At 45.0% G+C, this 18,634-nt stretch overlaps 1 protein-coding gene across 1 annotated transcript in view; it reads right to left on the reverse strand.

Annotated features, from left to right (window-relative positions):
- Nucleotides 1-6,412: 6,412 nt before the first annotated feature.
- Nucleotides 6,413-18,634, reverse strand: part of ABCC8 (ATP binding cassette subfamily C member 8) — a 1,237,886-nt gene continuing 1,225,664 nt past the window's right edge. Inside the window, exon 37 of the mRNA XM_086954145.1 lies at nt 6,413-7,362. Coding sequence (XP_086810271.1) covers nt 6,413-7,362 — 950 coding nt within the window. The remainder of the gene's footprint in view (nt 7,363-18,634) is intronic.

The raw sequence follows: 18,634 nt of genomic DNA on the forward strand, positions 1-18,634 counted from the left end.
TAAAAGTTGTTCTAGAGTACTAATATGTGCCTTAGAGGAAATTGGGGAAAGCGGAGCAACCAAATAAAAGGCTTACATGAAGGAGCGTTCCTTCCGCGACTCGCTAATCAGCCGCGGGGCTCCATTAAAGGGCGGTGGGCGTCCCGGTGAAAAGACGCGATGTCGAAAAAGGCATGGAATCCGCTCCAATGTGGGAGAGAAAGACCTCACCAAGCTCCTCACGAGGTCTGGTACACAGGCGAATCCTCTGGCATCGTGCAAAGTGACAAAGTCCGCGATGAAAGCTGTGGTAAAGTCCCGGCGCGGCGGAGCTCCCTCACAGTGCAACCATCCCGATCGGTGCCGAGACCACACCCCCCTCCCACCTCTATTTTTAATATAACCAATGCTGGAGCAATGTCATGCACTTCATCACTCGAAAATACAACATTTATATACGTGGTACCCTTGCCCACAAGGTGGTATGAGGTCAATTTTAAAGCCAGTACTGCCTGTAGGTATTACATCTGACATTGGGCCACCTGCTAGCTACAAATAAGCATATTATGCTGTTTCCATAGCTACCTGGCACTCCACTATGCACTGCACAAGTATGAGACATTTGGCATGTGCTCCACTATGGTAACTGACATGCAAGTGAGGATTCCTGCTAGCAATATTGTCTGTGACAAAATCAAAACATTGCCAACAGATCAAATAAGATTTTAAATAATGCCAGCGCTGTTTTGAGAGTTAAGGGTGGTAGGGCGCCTGCTTAGCATGAATGAGGACTCTGCTGGCAGTGAGCAGTACCAGGGCGCCTAGAAAGCGCTGCACCGATCCCTCAAACAATTTTAACAGAAAGTAAGAACAGACTGTAGCTCTATAGAGAGGAAAGGAGGAGCTGCAAGGCACTTTCTAGGAAATCTGGCTAACTTTAGCTATCTCTCTCCTACTCCTGTGCCACAGTTCAGTGGGGTAATGCATGAACCGAAGTATGCCTTGATCGCAGCAGATTTGAACACAGATTGACCAGGGCACAAGTCCTAAACAAGCATTGGGATAGCCAATAGGTCTCGCTTTTGTGACTGTATATGTTTTAGTTATGCACCACAATATCCTTGGTGCAACAACATCAACTGTTGCACGACGATAATTTAAAAAATAATTTGGGGTTGCGACCCTCTTTGGGAATGCGACATATAGTGGCGTCCTGAAAAGTACCAGCAGCCTCATCAGAGGAGCAGAAGGATTGGAAATGTAACAAAAGTTTAGGTAGTAAGATATCAGAAAAGTGTAGATAAAAGTCCACCGGGAAGCCATCCGGACCAGGAGTCTTACCCTTAGTAAGGGAGGATAGAGCCGCAGAACGTTCATGTAGAGAAAGATCAAGGTCAAGATTCAAAAAATTAAGATGGGATGTGGAGGGTTTAGGTAATCTGTCAAAGTAAGCCTGAAGCATAGCAGAAGTAGGGGGGGGGACTCTGTAGTGTACAACTGTTGATAGAAAAGTTGAAAGTGTTCAAGAATATCTTTGTCAGTGTGGAGGAGAACATCATCGGAGGAGAAAATAGATTCAATGAAAGTGCGTTCCTTATGAGATTTAAGATAGTTAGCTAAGACTCTCCCAGATTCGTTACGGCCTCCATAATAACGTGCACTGCTACGGAGGAGAAAAGAAGACTTGTTATCTATGGTGAATTTGTTAAAGGAAATCTTCACTCGTAAGAGTTCAGGAGACATACAAGTATCAGACGAAGTATAGAATTGATGTTCTAATCTTTTAATATGTGCAAGTGAGGATTTACGTTTTTGAAAAAATTGTTTCTTCTTCCTAGATACGAAATCAATAATAAACCCTCTTGCAGTGGCCTTAAAGGAATCCCAGAGAATATAAGGAGGAGTGTTGGAAGTAGAATTAGTTTGAAAGAAATCATTAGTAAAGGTACGAAATGAGGAAGAGAAAACAGGGTCAGTAAGAAGTGTAGAATTAAAGCGCCAGCGAGTTGGCTTGGGAAGAGATGGGAGTAAGTCAATATCTGTTATGATAGGAGCGTGATCTGAAATAACGATTGGTTCAATAGAGGAGGATAGTAAATTTTGAGTGAGAGATGGAGAGATGGAGAGAGGAAGATATAGTCTAGTCTAAAGGACGAAGCATGAGGATGTAAGAAAAAGGAATAATCTAAAGTATCTGGGTGTGTGAATCTCCAGGAGTCAGAAAGATGGGTTTGAAGTATAGTGTTTAAGAATTGTTTATGAGGTTTGTGGGGAACAAAGCGGACTGTGGATTTGCGATCTAGAAATGGGTCTACAAACTGATTACAATCACTCCCTAAAAGGAAAAGATCATATTTGTGTTGCATACATTTACAAGTAATTAAGGGCCAAAATGCACAATCAGGCTGAGTAGGACCGTAAATATTAAAAACAGTTAGATGGATCGAGTTCATTAACAATTTAACCAGAAGCCATCTCCCTTCCGAATCTTTCTCTTGTAATGTTATAGTACATTTCAACTTTTTATGAACTAAAATAGCAACACCATTTTTTTATTAGAAGATGGAGAAAATAAAACTGTACTTACCCAATTCTGTTTAAACTTAAGAGACTCGACATTGTTAAGATGAGTTTCCTGCAGAAGGACAATATCAGGGCTATATGAGGATAAATGAGAGAGTACTCTCTGCCGCTTAATAGGGTTATTAAAACCTTTTACATTCCACCAGATAACTCTAAATTTGCAAACAAAGTGAACATGCTAACATTAAGAAATGCATAAAGATATAAAAACATCTTGAAGCCGCAAAGGGAAAAAGTGCAGGAAGTGAGAAAAAGAAAACAAGATCAAAGTGAGAGGGGGAGGGAAAAGGAAAAGAGAGGAGGAAAAGAAGAAAGGAAAGAAGAGACAGCACATATTCGAAGGGCGACTGAGAACAACGTACCTGAAAAAGGAAACATGAGAAAATGGGGAAGTGGCGACACTCTGCAAGACAGCTCTTGCAAGGGAGAGAACGGAGCCTCACCAGGACAAAAACACATTGAGGAGATGACAAGTTGAGTCTCGTAGACTGAAGGAAGAATATCAGGGGTCCATGCTGTAGGGTAGGAGCCACACGGGAAAAAGGGGGGAGATATCCACGAATCTACGAAGAATATAAAAATGGTAAGTGACAATAAGAGAACTGACAACAAGGACGTATGCGATAAGTATTCAATGGACAAACATGAGAACGGAAGATGAGATAACAAAAGGAGGGAATTGAAAAATACAAAATAAACACACACAAATTACCACAGGCAAAACGAAAAGTGCTATAACAATACATGCATTATAAAGAACTAAACAAGCATGTAAATATACACAATATTATTAATTGCTTGAAAAATGTGACCAAAAACATAGGAGAACAAAAAGAAAAATGAATGGAGAACAACATCAGAAGTGCTGAGAAAGGTGAACCCAACAACTGCAAGTAAGGAGGTCAAAATGCTCAGCCACTCGAAGATGAGGACGTATCCATGGCACCACCAGACTGAAGATGAATGAAGTTCTGCAGTTGACCAGAGTCTGAAAGGTCCAAGTTTTATTCTGATGGGTAACATTAAAGATACAGGTATGAAACAATCCATATCTGGCACCCAAAGAACGTAGAGGCGCACGAAGATTCAGGAATTCCTTCCTCCTGGACGCTGTGGCGTTAGACACATCTTGGGAGAGGAACACTCTTTGACCCATCCAGGAGATTTGATGTTTAGACCTGGCTGCAGAGAGGACTGATAAGAGATCTGTAAACTTCAAAAAAAGAATAATGACACCTCTTGGCTTAGGCGAATCAGATGAATCAGATGAACGCAGACCAAGTCTATGAGCTCTCTGGATGCTTAGAGAAGTGGTAAGAGTCATGTCCAGTAATTTGGGAATGAAAGTAGTGAAAAATGTTACAGGGTCATCTCCTTCCGAGGATTCCGGGAGGCCATAAACGCAAAGGTTATTCCGTCTGTTCCTATTTTCGAAATCCTCAGTATGCTGGCGTAGGGCATAGACCGACTTCTCCAAGGAAGAGATGCGTTGAGAGTTAGATTGAACCTCTGAAACCTGTTGCTCCACAGATGAGAGTCTGGCATCCATAGATGACCATTTGTCCTTTAAAAGTTGCATGTCTCTACTGGTTTCCTCAACAAAAGGGCGCAAAGCGCGAATCTCCTCTAAAAGTAACTCCATAGAAATTGAAGAGGATGACTTGTCTGGCGATGGAGGATCTGGCTTCAAACGTTTGGAAGAAGCATTAGGAGGAGAGGATTTACTTGAGAATGAGAGCGCTGAGGAAGAACGAAGTGGAGGCTGCCCAGCCATTTGATCCACAGTAGTCGCAGCTTTGGAGGATGCTGAAGTAGATGGTATTTGAGGGGAGTTAGAAGAAACAAAGACAAACTTTGGTTTGCACAGCCTCCCCATACACAGAAATTGTTGCAAATTGCGTAGTAATATAGTGATGAAAATTTTCAGCAACTCAAAAGCTCAGACAAACGGAAACAATGAATGCATTGAGTGCATAAAGCAAATGAGGACGATGAAGCATGTGGAGCAAGAAAAATCAGGAAACTATACAGGCCTGTTGTAGCTCCATGGGGACAACTTGAAAGTCATGAAGAATTGAGACGTAAGGCGGCATTAAAAGTGAGTTTGAAGAGTATAAACTTGCTAAGCACAGAGCAACGACGTATGATTAAGCACTAGGTAAGTGTTGGTGACAGCCGCAAAAAGCTCAAAAAGTATTTGAGGAGCCAGCTGTTGATGAAAGCGCAGGATACTCCTAGCGTGCAGCAGCAGCAAAAACATGTCACGGTAATGGGTCCAAGAAAGGGGAGGAACCCAAAACCAAAACCAAAGGTTCAGTCACACTCTCTTTAATTTCAGTTGAAAAAGCGAAGAAAAATACTGAGTTCAGCATGAGCAGAGTGAGCAGGGGACATTGCGAGTAATGACAGAGTAGGAACAGGCTTGGGAAGAGATGGGAGTAAGTCAATATCTGTTATGATAGGAGCGTGATCTGAAATAACGATTGGTTCAATAGAGGAGGATAGTAAATTTTGAGTGAGAGATGGAGAGATGGAGAGAGGAAGATATAGTCTAGTCTAAAGGACGAAGCATGAGGATGTAAGAAAAAGGAATAATCTAAAGTATCTGGGTGTGTGAATCTCCAGGAGTCAGAAAGATGGGTTTGAAGTATAGTGTTTAAGAATTGTTTATGAGGTTTGTGGGGAACAAAGCGGACTGTGGATTTGCGATCTAGAAATGGGTCTACAAACTGATTACAATCACTCCCTAAAAGGAAAAGATCATATTTGTGTTGCATACATTTACAAGTAATTAAGGGCCAAAATGCACAATCAGGCTGAGTAGGACCGTAAATATTAAAAACAGTTAGATGGATCGAGTTCATTAACAATTTAACCAGAAGCCATCTCCCTTCCGAATCTTTCTCTTGTAATGTTATAGTACATTTCAACTTTTTATGAACTAAAATAGCAACACCATTTTTTTATTAGAAGATGGAGAAAATAAAACTGTACTTACCCAATTCTGTTTAAACTTAAGAGACTCGACATTGTTAAGATGAGTTTCCTGCAGAAGGACAATATCAGGGCTATATGAGGATAAATGAGAGAGTACTCTCTGCCGCTTAATAGGGTTATTAAAACCTTTTACATTCCACCAGATAACTCTAAATTTGCAAACAAAGTGAACATGCTAACATTAAGAAATGCATAAAGATATAAAAACATCTTGAAGCCGCAAAGGGAAAAAGTGCAGGAAGTGAGAAAAAGAAAACAAGATCAAAGTGAGAGGGGGAGGGAAAAGGAAAAGAGAGGAGGAAAAGAAGAAAGGAAAGAAGAGACAGCACATATTCGAAGGGCGACTGAGAACAACGTACCTGAAAAAGGAAACATGAGAAAATGGGGAAGTGGCGACACTCTGCAAGACAGCTCTTGCAAGGGAGAGAACGGAGCCTCACCAGGACAAAAACACATTGAGGAGATGACAAGTTGAGTCTCGTAGACTGAAGGAAGAATATCAGGGGTCCATGCTGTAGGGTAGGAGCCACACGGGAAAAAGGGGGGAGATATCCACGAATCTACGAAGAATATAAAAATGGTAAGTGACAATAAGAGAACTGACAACAAGGACGTATGCGATAAGTATTCAATGGACAAACATGAGAACGGAAGATGAGATAACAAAAGGAGGGAATTGAAAAATACAAAATAAACACACACAAATTACCACAGGCAAAACGAAAAGCGCTATAACAATACATGCATTATAAAGAACTAAACAAGCATGTAAATATACACAATATTATTAATTGCTTGAAAAATGTGACCAAAAACATAGGAGAACAAAAAGAAAAATGAATGGAGAACAACATCAGAAGTGCTGAGAAAGGTGAACCCAACAACTGCAAGTAAGGAGGTCAAAATGCTCAGCCACTCGAAGATGAGGACGTATCCATGGCACCACCAGACTGAAGATGAATGAAGTTCTGCAGTTGACCAGAGTCTGAAAGGTCCAAGTTTTATTCTGATGGGTAACATTAAAGATACAGGTATGAAACAATCCATATCTGGCACCCAAAGAACGTAGAGGCGCACGAAGATTCAGGAATTCCTTCCTCCTGGACGCTGTGGCGTTAGACACATCTTGGGAGAGGAACACTCTTTGACCCATCCAGGAGATTTGATGTTTAGACCTGGCTGCAGAGAGGACTGATAAGAGATCTGTAAACTTCAAAAAAAGAATAATGACACCTCTTGGCTTAGGCGAATCAGATGAATCAGATGAACGCAGACCAAGTCTATGAGCTCTCTGGATGCTAAGAGAAGTGGTAAGAGTCATGTCCAGTAATTTGGGAATGAAAGTAGTGAAAAATGTTACAGGGTCATCTCCTTCCGAGGATTCCGGGAGGCCATAAACGCAAAGGTTATTCCGTCTGTTCCTATTTTCGAAATCCTCAGTATGCTGGCGTAGGGCATAGACCGACTTCTCCAAGGAAGAGATGCGTTGAGAGTTAGATTGAACCTCTGAAACCTGTTGCTCCACAGATGAGAGTCTGGCATCCATAGATGACCATTTGTCCTTTAAAAGTTGCATGTCTCTACTGGTTTCCTCAACAAAAGGGCGCAAAGCGCGAATCTCCTCTAAAAGTAACTCCATAGAAATTGAAGAGGATGACTTGTCTGGCGATGGAGGATCTGGCTTCAAACGTTTGGAAGAAGCATTAGGAGGAGAGGATTTACTTGAGAATGAGAGCGCTGAGGAAGAACGAAGTGGAGGCTGCCCAGCCATTTGATCCACAGTAGTCGCAGCTTTGGAGGATGCTGAAGTAGATGGTATTAGAGGGGAGTTAGAAGAAACAAAGACAAACTTTGGTTTGCACAGCCTCCCCATACACAGAAATTGTTGCAAATTGCGTAGTAATATAGTGATGAAAATTTTCAGCAACTCAAAAGCTCAGACAAACGGAAACAATGAATGCATTGAGTGCATAAAGCAAATGAGGACGATGAAGCATGTGGAGCAAGACAAATCAGGAAACTATACAGGCCTGTTGTAGCTCCATGGGGACAACTTGAAAGTCATGAAGAATTGAGACGTAAGGCGGCATTAAAAGTGAGTTTGAAGAGTATAAACTTGCTAAGCACAGAGCAACGACGTATGATTAAGCACTAGGTAAGTGTTGGTGACAGCCGCAAAAAGCTCAAAAAGTATTTGAGGAGCCAGCTGTTGATGAAAGCGCAGGATACTCCTAGCGTGCAGCAGCAGCAAAAACATGTCACGGTAATGGGTCCAAGAAAGGGGAGGAACCCAAAACCAAAACCAAAGGTTCAGTCACACTCTCTTTAATTTCAGTTGAAAAAGCGAAGAAAAATACTGAGTTCAGCATGAGCAGAGTGAGCAGGGGACATTGCGAGTAATGACAGAGTAGGAACAGGCTTGGGAAGAGATGGGAGTAAGTCAATATCTGTTATGATAGGAGCGTGATCTGAAATAACGATTGGTTCAATAGAGGAGGATAGTAAATTTTGAGTGAGAGATGGAGAGATGGAGAGAGGAAGATATAGTCTAGTCTAAAGGACGAAGCATGAGGATGTAAGAAAAAGGAATAATCTAAAGTATCTGGGTGTGTGAATCTCCAGGAGTCAGAAAGATGGGTTTGAAGTATAGTGTTTAAGAATTGTTTATGAGGTTTGTGGGGAACAAAGCGGACTGTGGATTTGCGATCTAGAAATGGGTCTACAAACTGATTACAATCACTCCCTAAAAGGAAAAGATCATATTTGTGTTGCATACATTTACAAGTAATTAAGGGCCAAAATGCACAATCAGGCTGAGTAGGACCGTAAATATTAAAAACAGTTAGATGGATCGAGTTCATTAACAATTTAACCAGAAGCCATCTCCCTTCCGAATCTTTCTCTTGTAATGTTATAGTACATTTCAACTTTTTATGAACTAAAATAGCAACACCATTTTTTTATTAGAAGATGGAGAAAATAAAACTGTACTTACCCAATTCTGTTTAAACTTAAGAGACTCGACATTGTTAAGATGAGTTTCCTGCAGAAGGACAATATCAGGGCTATATGAGGATAAATGAGAGAGTACTCTCTGCCGCTTAATAGGGTTATTAAAACCTTTTACATTCCACCAGATAACTCTAAATTTGCAAACAAAGTGAACATGCTAACATTAAGAAATGCATAAAGATATAAAAACATCTTGAAGCCGCAAAGGGAAAAAGTGCAGGAAGTGAGAAAAAGAAAACAAGATCAAAGTGAGAGGGGGAGGGAAAAGGAAAAGAGAGGAGGAAAAGAAGAAAGGAAAGAAGAGACAGCACATATTCGAAGGGCGACTGAGAACAACGTACCTGAAAAAGGAAACATGAGAAAATGGGGAAGTGGCGACACTCTGCAAGACAGCTCTTGCAAGGGAGAGAACGGAGCCTCACCAGGACAAAAACACATTGAGGAGATGACAAGTTGAGTCTCGTAGACTGAAGGAAGAATATCAGGGGTCCATGCTGTAGGGTAGGAGCCACACGGGAAAAAGGGGGGAGATATCCACGAATCTACGAAGAATATAAAAATGGTAAGTGACAATAAGAGAACTGACAACAAGGACGTATGCGATAAGTATTCAATGGACAAACATGAAAACGGAAGATGAGATAACAAAAGGAGGGAATTGAAAAATACAAAATAAACACACACAAATTACCACAGGCAAAACGAAAAGCGCTATAACAATACATGCATTATAAAGAACTAAACAAGCATGTAAATATACACAATATTATTAATTGCTTGAAAAATGTGACCAAAAACATAGGAGAACAAAAAGAAAAATGAATGGAGAACAACATCAGAAGTGCTGAGAAAGGTGAACCCAACAACTGCAAGTAAGGAGGTCAAAATGCTCAGCCACTCGAAGATGAGGACGTATCCATGGCACCACCAGACTGAAGATGAATGAAGTTCTGCAGTTGACCAGAGTCTGAAAGGTCCAAGTTTTATTCTGATGGGTAACATTAAAGATACAGGTATGAAACAATCCATATCTGGCACCCAAATAACGTAGAGGCGCACGAAGATTCAGGAATTCCTTCCTCCTGGACGCTGTGGCGTTAGACACATCTTGGGAGAGGAACACTCTTTGACCCATCCAGGAGATTTGATGTTTAGACCTGGCTGCAGAGAGGACTGATAAGAGATCTGTAAACTTCAAAAAAAGAATAATGACACCTCTTGGCTTAGGCGAATCAGATGAATCAGATGAACGCAGACCAAGTCTATGAGCTCTCTGGATGCTAAGAGAAGTGGTAAGAGTCATGTCCAGTAATTTGGGAATGAAAGTAGTGAAAAATGTTACAGGGTCATCTCCTTCCGAGGATTCCGGGAGGCCATAAACGCAAAGGTTATTCCGTCTGTTCCTATTTTCGAAATCCTCAGTATGCTGGCGTAGGGCATAGACCGACTTCTCCAAGGAAGAGATGCGTTGAGAGTTAGATTGAACCTCTGAAACCTGTTGCTCCACAGATGAGAGTCTGGCATCCATAGATGACCATTTGTCCTTTAAAAGTTGCATGTCTCTACTGGTTTCCTCAACAAAAGGGCGCAAAGCGCGAATCTCCTCTAAAAGTAACTCCATAGAAATTGAAGAGGATGACTTGTCTGGCGATGGAGGATCTGGCTTCAAACGTTTGGAAGAAGCATTAGGAGGAGAGGATTTACTTGAGAATGAGAGCGCTGAGGAAGAACGAAGTGGAGGCTGCCCAGCCATTTGATCCACAGTAGTCGCAGCTTTGGAGGATGATGAAGTAGATGGTATTTGAGGGGAGTTAGAAGAAACAAAGACAAACTTTGGTTTGCACAGCCTCCCCATACACAGAAATTGTTGCAAATTGCGTAGTAATATAGTGATGAAAATTTTCAGCAACTCAAAAGCTCAGACAAACGGAAACAATGAATGCATTGAGTGCATAAAGCAAATGAGGACGACGAAGCATGTGGAGCAAGAAAAATCAGGAAACTATACAGGCCTGTTGTAGCTCCATGGGGACAACTTGAAAGTCATGAAGAATTGAGACGTAAGGCGGCATTAAAAGTGAGTTTGAAGAGTATAAACTTGCTAAGCACAGAGCAACGACGTATGATTAAGCACTAGGTAAGTGTTGGTGACAGCCGCAAAAAGCTCAAAAAGTATTTGAGGAGCCAGCTGTTGATGAAAGCGCAGGATACTCCTAGCGTGTAGCAGCAGCAAAAACATGTCACGGTAATGGGTCCAAGAAAGTGGAGGAACCCAAAACCAAAACCAAAGGTTCAGTCACACTCTCTTTAATTTCAGTTGAAAAAGCGAAGAAAAATACTGAGTTCAGCATGAGCAGAGTGAGCAGGGGACATTGCGAGTAATGACAGAGTAGGAACAGGCATATAAAAGTGATATGCAGGGGTAAAAAGCAGCTGGAATGAAAAATGTCCTAATACAATTGAGTTGAGAGGCGCAGGGAAACAAAATGGCGGCTATTGCTGACAGAAAAACGGCTGCGCCAAAAAGCCAAAAGTCAGCACATTATGGAAAGTTTCAAAGTTGTTGTAGAGTACTAATAAGTGCCTTAGAGGAAATTGGGGAAAGCGGAGCAACCAAATAAAAGGCTTACATGAAGGAGCGTTCCTTCCGTGACTCGCTAATCAGCCGCGGGGCTCCATAAAAGGGCAGCCGGCGTCCCGGTGAAAAGATGCGATGTCGAAAAAGGCTTGGAATACGCTTCAATGTGGGAGAGAAAGACCTCGCAGAGCTCCTCATGAGGTCTGGTACACAGGCAAATCCTCTGGCATCCTGCAAAGTGACAAAGTCCGCGATGAAAGCCGTGGTAAAGTCCTGGCGCGGCGGAGCTCCCTCACAGTGCAGCCATCCCGATCGGCGCCGAGACCACATCCCCCTCCCACCTCTATTCTTAATATAACCAATGCTGGAGCAATGTCATGCACTTCATCACTCCAAAATACAACATTTATATGCGAGGTACCCTTGCCCACAAGGTGGTATGTGGTCAATTCTAAAGCCAGTACTGCCTGTAGGTATTACATCTGACATTGGGCCACCTGCTAGCTACAAATAAGCATATTATGCTGTTTCCATAGCTACCTGGCACTCCACTATGCACTGCACAAGTATGAGACATTTGGCATGTGCTCCACTATGGTAACTGACATGCAAGTGAGGATTCCTGCTAGCAATATTGTCTGTGACAAAATCAAAACATTGCCAACAGATCAAATAACATTTTAAATGATGCCAGTGCTGTTTTGAGAGTTAGGGTTGGTAGGGCGCCTGCTTAGCATGAATAAGGACTCTGCTGGCAGTGAGCAGTACCAGGGCGCCTGGAAAGCGCTGCACCGATCCCTCAAACAATTTTAACAGAAAGTAAGAACAGACTGTAGCTCTGTAGAGAGGAGAGGACTAGCTGCAAGGCACTTTCTAGAAAATCTGGCTCACTTTAGCTATTTCTCTCCTACTCCTGTGCCACAGTTAAGTGGGGTAATGCTTGAATCGAAGTATGCCTTGATCTAAGCGGATTTGAACACAGATGGACTAGGGCACAAGTCCTAAACAAGCATTGGGATAGCCAATAGGTCTCGCTTTTGCGACCGTATATATTTTAGTTATGCAGCACAATATCCTTGGTGCAACAACATCAACTGTTGCACGGCTAAACACTTATAAGGTACAAGGTTTAGCCATGCAACAGCTGATGTTGTTCCACCAAGTATATTGTGCTGCAAAACGAAATACTTATAAGGTCCCAAAAGCGAGACCTATTGGCTATGCCAATGCTCTTTTTTTTAAATGCCATGCACTTGTTTGGCAATCGTTTTAGTTATAGAACTATCAAAGACCCCAAAATTGGTGGTTCCTACTCTACCATAGTTTTAAGGAGGTGTAAGTAAGATCGGTGGAGGAACAAATGCAGTAGGCACGGAATTAATATTATTCACAGGTTCTTCTTTTATCATGTGTGCCCATTAAGCAGACTGTGTAAGTGCTCGACTGTAAAGTCAGTCTAAACCATTTGCTAAGTTGGCAGTTAGAAGAGCACAGGCTAGCAGTGCAGCTGTAAGCCTCTTTTGCCATTGGTAGAAATAAAATGGGCAAAATAGTAAAATTTCATACCCTTTTGCAGTCCAAACTAAATTGGTGCACTTGGTTGTTTGTCTTTTCTGCTAACATAGCTTTGCATGGCTATGTGCAATCTTACAGTGCAGTCATGTAAGACCAAAACTACACAAATCCAACATACGCTGTTCAAGAATATGATTTTCAAAGAGTTCTAGGGTTTGCGTCAAAATAATCCACAGTTGCCTCACTTTTAGCCAAAAGTACCTTTAGATGCGACAAAAGTTCCAAATGGAAGGTGCAGCGTTGAAAAAATAAGCGATTCGTCACACCTGAGACCCTGGGGAGGCCCCGCTGGATGCAGCAGGTGTGTTGCCACGAATCCGGTCTGTATGGGGAGGGATGCGATACCATGTATGAATTCCGGTGCGCAGGTTCGGTAGGAAGCGTCTCGCAAAGGCACGGTGCAATGATCTTCGAGACGGTGACGATCTCAGGTGCAGCGTCGATCTTCTCCCTTCATGGCCCCTCGATGCGATGGCTCTGCCACGATTTTCGCAGTGACGTGATGCGGTCCGCCAGCAAGCGATGCAGCGAAGATAGGCTCTGCGACGATGTTCGCAGCGACAGTAATCTTCCCGCACCGGGCCGATGTGTTCCGCAAGCGAAGGGTGCGTCAGCTCTTGCAGCCGCAACAGGCGCTGCGACGATCTCGATCTTCGCGGTGGCGGGAATTTCCTTGCGCTGCCGGGGATGCGCTCTGCAAGCGGACGATGCGTGAAAATTTGCAGAGTGTCTTAGTTTCTTCTTGTTCAGCTTCCCAAACAGCAGGCGCAACTTACAGAGGCCCCTCAGGCGGATTCAGCACTCTAGGAAGGGCAGAACTCTCTCAGCAGAGTTCAGAGGGAAGCTGGGGGTGAAGTCTTTTAGTTCCTGGGACTTCTTAACAGGAGGCCCGCTCTCTTCAGGCCCTTGGAGATCTCTTCAGACAAGGGGACTATTCCCCAACAAAGTCCTTCCCCTCTCCTTGGCAGTAAAGCAACTGCAGGTTAGCCCACCAACACAAAGCAGGACATGCCTTCCTCTCCGGTCTTCCAGCTTTCTCCTTGGCAGAGGCTCTTTCTTGATTCCAGGATGATCTAATTTTCTGTAGTCTGGGTAGCCCTTCTTATACCAGTCTTTCCTTTGTTCTCTAGAGGAAGAGAGGACTTGGCTTGGTCAGAACCAGTTCAGGTCAGTTCCTGAGCACTTTGTTTTTCTGTCTTCACCTATCCTTTCAGAGAGAGGGGCAGGGTCGTCAGCCGCCCAGCAGGAGGTGGAGCCAGCATTGTGGAAGGCAGGCACAGCCCTATCCCCTCCCACCACTCAAGAAGCAGATACAGTCAGTCAGCCTAGGGCTGACTCCTGTGGGCTCCCCATCCCCTGTCACTCACAAACCAGACAGTCAATTTACAAACAGGCCAAGGCACACAGAAAGGTTAGACAAGAGAACAGCCACTTCCTAAAAGTGCTGTTCTCAAACATAGGATTTAAAAACCATCCTTATAAAAAATGTGTTATTAATTTCTGAGTTCAGGGATACCAGGCTTTAATTTTCTATCTTGCTCCTATGGGAAGATATGCGGGTAATCATTATACTCAGCATTCCCCATTATAGCCAATAGGCAAGATGGCCCTCTCAATAGGGAAAAACAAAAATGGCTGTAATTCACTACCAGAGCATGTCACACACACCAGTACATGCTCTACCTTTCATATACACTAACCCCTGCCCAGGGGGGTACCTAGGGCCTCCTTAAGGGGTTTACAATGCGTACAGAAATAAATGGTTAGGCCTGGCCTGTGTGGACATTGGTCAGGGCAGCATGGCAGTCAGCAACTGCACACAGGCACTGCGGTAGCAGGCCTGAGACACCATTTTAGGGCTACTCCTGTGGGTGGCACAATCAGTGCTGCAGGTCCACTAGCAGCATTTGAATCACCTGCCCTGGCACACTCAGTGCACTTTACTAGGGACGTCCTAGTAATACAAATATGCCAATCATGGATAACCAATCACAATAACAATTTACTCAGGGAGCACTTGCACTTTGACACTGATCAGCAGTGGCAAAGTGCCGAAAGCATCTAAACCAGCAAAAACGAAATCCAGCACAGCGTAAAAAATACAGGAGGTAGAGGCAAAAAGACAGCGGAAACCACCCTAAAGATGCCAGTAACACATGTCTCCTCCAGCTAAAAGTGGGGAGAACTGCCCACCCTCTTGGGAGTTCTCTTCAACTAGGCGGAAAAACCTTGACAGACCATCAGCGTTGGCGTGTTCTGTACCAGGGAGGTGTTCCACCGTAAAGTCCATTCCCTGAAGGGAGATGGACCACCTCAACAGTTTTGGGTTCTCACCCCTCATTTGCATCAACCATCTGAGGGGCCTGTGGTGGGTCTGAACCCGGAAGTGAGTTCCAAACAAGTAGGGCCTCAGCTTCTTCAGAGCCCAGACCACAGCAAAAGCTTCCCTATCAATTGCACTCCATTTCTGTTCCCTGGGAAGTAGCCTTCTACTAATGAAGGCTACAGGTTGGTCCAAGCCCTCGTCATTGATCTGTGAGAGTACTGCTCCCACACCATGCTCTGAAGCATCTGTCTGCACTACAAACTCACTGGGGAAATCAGGTGCCTTGAGCACAGGTGCTGTGCACATGGCAGTCTTCAGGGCATCAAAAGCAGTTTGAAAGGCATCGGTCTAATTCACTCTCCTGGGCTGCTTCCTTGAAGTCAGCTCAGTCAAGCGCACCTACAGGTGAAGATTGATACCATTCTGGCTTGGGAGCCCCCCAAGACCCAGACAGAGGTGAGAGCCTTACTAGGTCTCACTGGGTATTACCGACGGTTTGTACCATATCCCTTGACAAACCGTCGGTAATACCCGGTGAGACCTAGTAAGGCTCTCACCTCTGTCTGGGTCTTGGGGGACTTCCAAGCCAGAATGGTATCAATCTTCACCTGTAGGGGCGCCACCTGGCCGCCACCTACCTGGTGTCCCAAGTACACCACAGATCCCTCCCCAATCTGGCACTTACTGGCCTTGATAGTGAGGCCTGCCCTTTGCAGAGTCTTAAACACTTCACAGAAGTGTTTCAGGTGTTCTTCCCATGTGGAGCTGAACACAGCAATGTCTTTCAGGTATGCAGCGCTGAATTCTTCCAGCCTGGTCAGTACCTGGTTGACCAGTCTCTTGAACATGGCAGGGGCGTTCTTCAACCCAAAGGGCCTGACACGGAACTAGAAGTGCCCCTCTGGCGTTGAGAACGCATACCTTTCTTTGGCCCCCTCAGTTAAGGCAATCTGCCAGTACCCAGATGTTAAGTCAAACATATTGAGTTACTGGGCAACTCCTAACGGATCCACAAGCTCATCAGCTCTGGGGATGGGGTGTGCGTCAGTCTTGGAGACCACATTGGGCCCACAGTAGTCCACACAAAAACAGAATTCTGGAGTGGCACAGGGTGCAAGAGCTTTTGGCACTAAGACCACTGGGCCAGCCCACGGGTTGCTGGAGGGCTAAATTACCCCTAGATCCAACATCTTGGAAACCTCTTCCTTCATACTGGCCCTGACCTTGTCAGCTACCCTGTAAAATTTCAGTTTCACAGGTAGACTATCTCCAGTGTCCACATCATGGACGCACCAATTGGTGACACCTGGGGTCAGGAAGAACAGGGAGGCAAACTGACTCAACACCTGGCGACAGTCCCTCTGCTGTTTTGGGGTCAGGGTGGGCGAGAGGACCACACTATCCACTGACCTGTCTTGCTCCTTGGCTGCCAGGAGGTCAGGAAGAGGGTCACTTTCTACTTCCATTCCAGGATCTGTAGCCAGGAGCATTGTCTCATCAGACCTCTCAAAGTGGGGTTTGAGGCGGTTTACATGCAAGACTCTCAGGGGTTGCCTGGGAGTCTGCAAGTTAACCAGGTAGGTTACTTCGCTCTTGTGATCCACCACCTCATATGGCCCAGTCCACTTGTCTTGGAGCGTGTAAGTATCCACTGGCACAATCACCCACAATTTCTGCCCAGGTTGAAATTAGACCAGAGTGGTATTGTGGTCGTACCATCTTTTTATTTCTTCCTGGCTAGCTACTAGGTTCTCCTGAGAGAGCTTCCTGAAGCGTTGTGTCTGGTTGCGGAAGGCCAGCATGTAGCTGAACACATCCTGGGGGGTTTTCCCACGGGATTTTTCCCACCCCACCTTCACCAGAGTGAGAGGAACTCTAGCAGGGTGACCATACAGAAGTTCAAAGGGACTGAACCCTAAGGACTTTTGAGGCACCTCCCTGTAGGCAAACAGCAGGATTGGTAAAAGACGTCCCACTTCTATCTCAAGGGCTCCACTAGGCCCATAATCATACCTTTCAGAGTTCAGTTGAACTTTTCAACCAAACAGTTTCCTTGAGGGTGGTAAAGAGTGGTGAACTTATAATTTACCCCACACTCCTCCCACAAAGACTTTATGTACCCAGAGATGAAGTTGGTACCCCAGTCGGAGACCACCACTCTGGGGATGAACCTGTTGCCTAAGGCTGTCTTGGGGTCCAGTTGCCCCACAATGTCGATGCCCACCCGCTCGAAAGGGGTGTTCACCACAGGAAAGGGTTGGAGAGGTGCCTTGCACTTCCCTCCACTCTTGCCACTTGCCTGACATGTCTGGCAAGCCCTACAGACTGTACCAACGTGCTTCTTCATCTGGGACCAGAAGAAGTGGGTGATAAGCCTTTGGAACGTCTTATCTTAACCCAGATGTCCTGCGAAAGGCACGTCATGAGCCAGACCCACAAGGAAGTTCCTGAAATGCCCGGATACCACCAGCATACGGGCTGCACCGGGCTCAGCGAACTTAGGCTCACTATAAAGCAACTCATCTTCCCAGTAAATGAGATGATCCTTGAACTCTCCACCTGCTGCAGCCTGCTGCCGCACACCAATGAGAGAAGGGCATTCCCTCTGCGCCTTGCAGAACTCCTCCCTTGAGGGACCACCCTCTTGCTGCCAATGGGCCAGCTCCTGTAGGTCTCCCAGTTCGGCCACCTGTTCCCCTGTAAGCTCTAGGGCGTCCCCCTCAGGTTCTGCTTCTTCCAGGACCGTGGGAACGGCCGGGGCTGGTTTCCCATGACCCCTGCCCCTTCTCTACCTGGCAGGTTCCTGGGCTACTGTTTCAGGCTCCAGTTCTGCTAAATCACCCCTACTAGCTGCCATAGACCGAGTGGACACACAGACCCACTCAGGCAGACCCAACAGCTCCATATGAGCCTGGTGTTCCACCTTCTTCCATAGGGAACTCTCCAGGTAATTTCCTAGCAGACAGTCTTTAGGCATGGATGGACTCACAACAACCTTCATGAGACCCGAGACCCCCCTCCACTCAAATGGAACCTGTGCCACTTTGCAGAGGCACACGAGTTATCAGCTGCAACTACTGGGTGAAGTACATTGGGAATGGCCTGCTCTTCAGACACCCACTGACACCTCACAGATGTCATGCTGGCTCCTGTGACTCTCAGAGCCTCTATCTTCCTCCCATTGATGGTCACCCACTGCCCGTATTTCTTAGTGTTTAGGGGCAGGTAGGTTTCCTGGACATCTCCTGGTCTCCTAAAGAGACAAGGGTCATTACTGCTAGTCCCTCCTTCCCATTGGAAATTAAATCCCCTCCCAAAGCTACATTCACTAAACCTGGGGTTGGAGCACCAGTGTGTGCTGGAGGTTTCTTGGGGCACTTAGAGGCAAAGTAGTCTACCTCATTGCAGTGAAAGCAGGTGAGGGGGACCCTGTTGTCCCGCTTCACCCTAGGGGGCCAGGTTGGTTTAGGTTTGAGGGTCCTGGGACTCCTTTCCCTGGGAACTGTTTTGGGGTACTTGAGAGAACTCCTATTGGTTACCCTTGTCCCCCGCACTCTTCTGCTTGGGACCCCGCCCACCTTGGC

Source organism: Lissotriton vulgaris, chromosome 2_1 (genome assembly GCF_964263255.1).
Source record: "Lissotriton vulgaris chromosome 2_1, aLisVul1.2, whole genome shotgun sequence".
Taxonomy (NCBI): Eukaryota; Metazoa; Chordata; class Amphibia; order Caudata; family Salamandridae; genus Lissotriton; species Lissotriton vulgaris.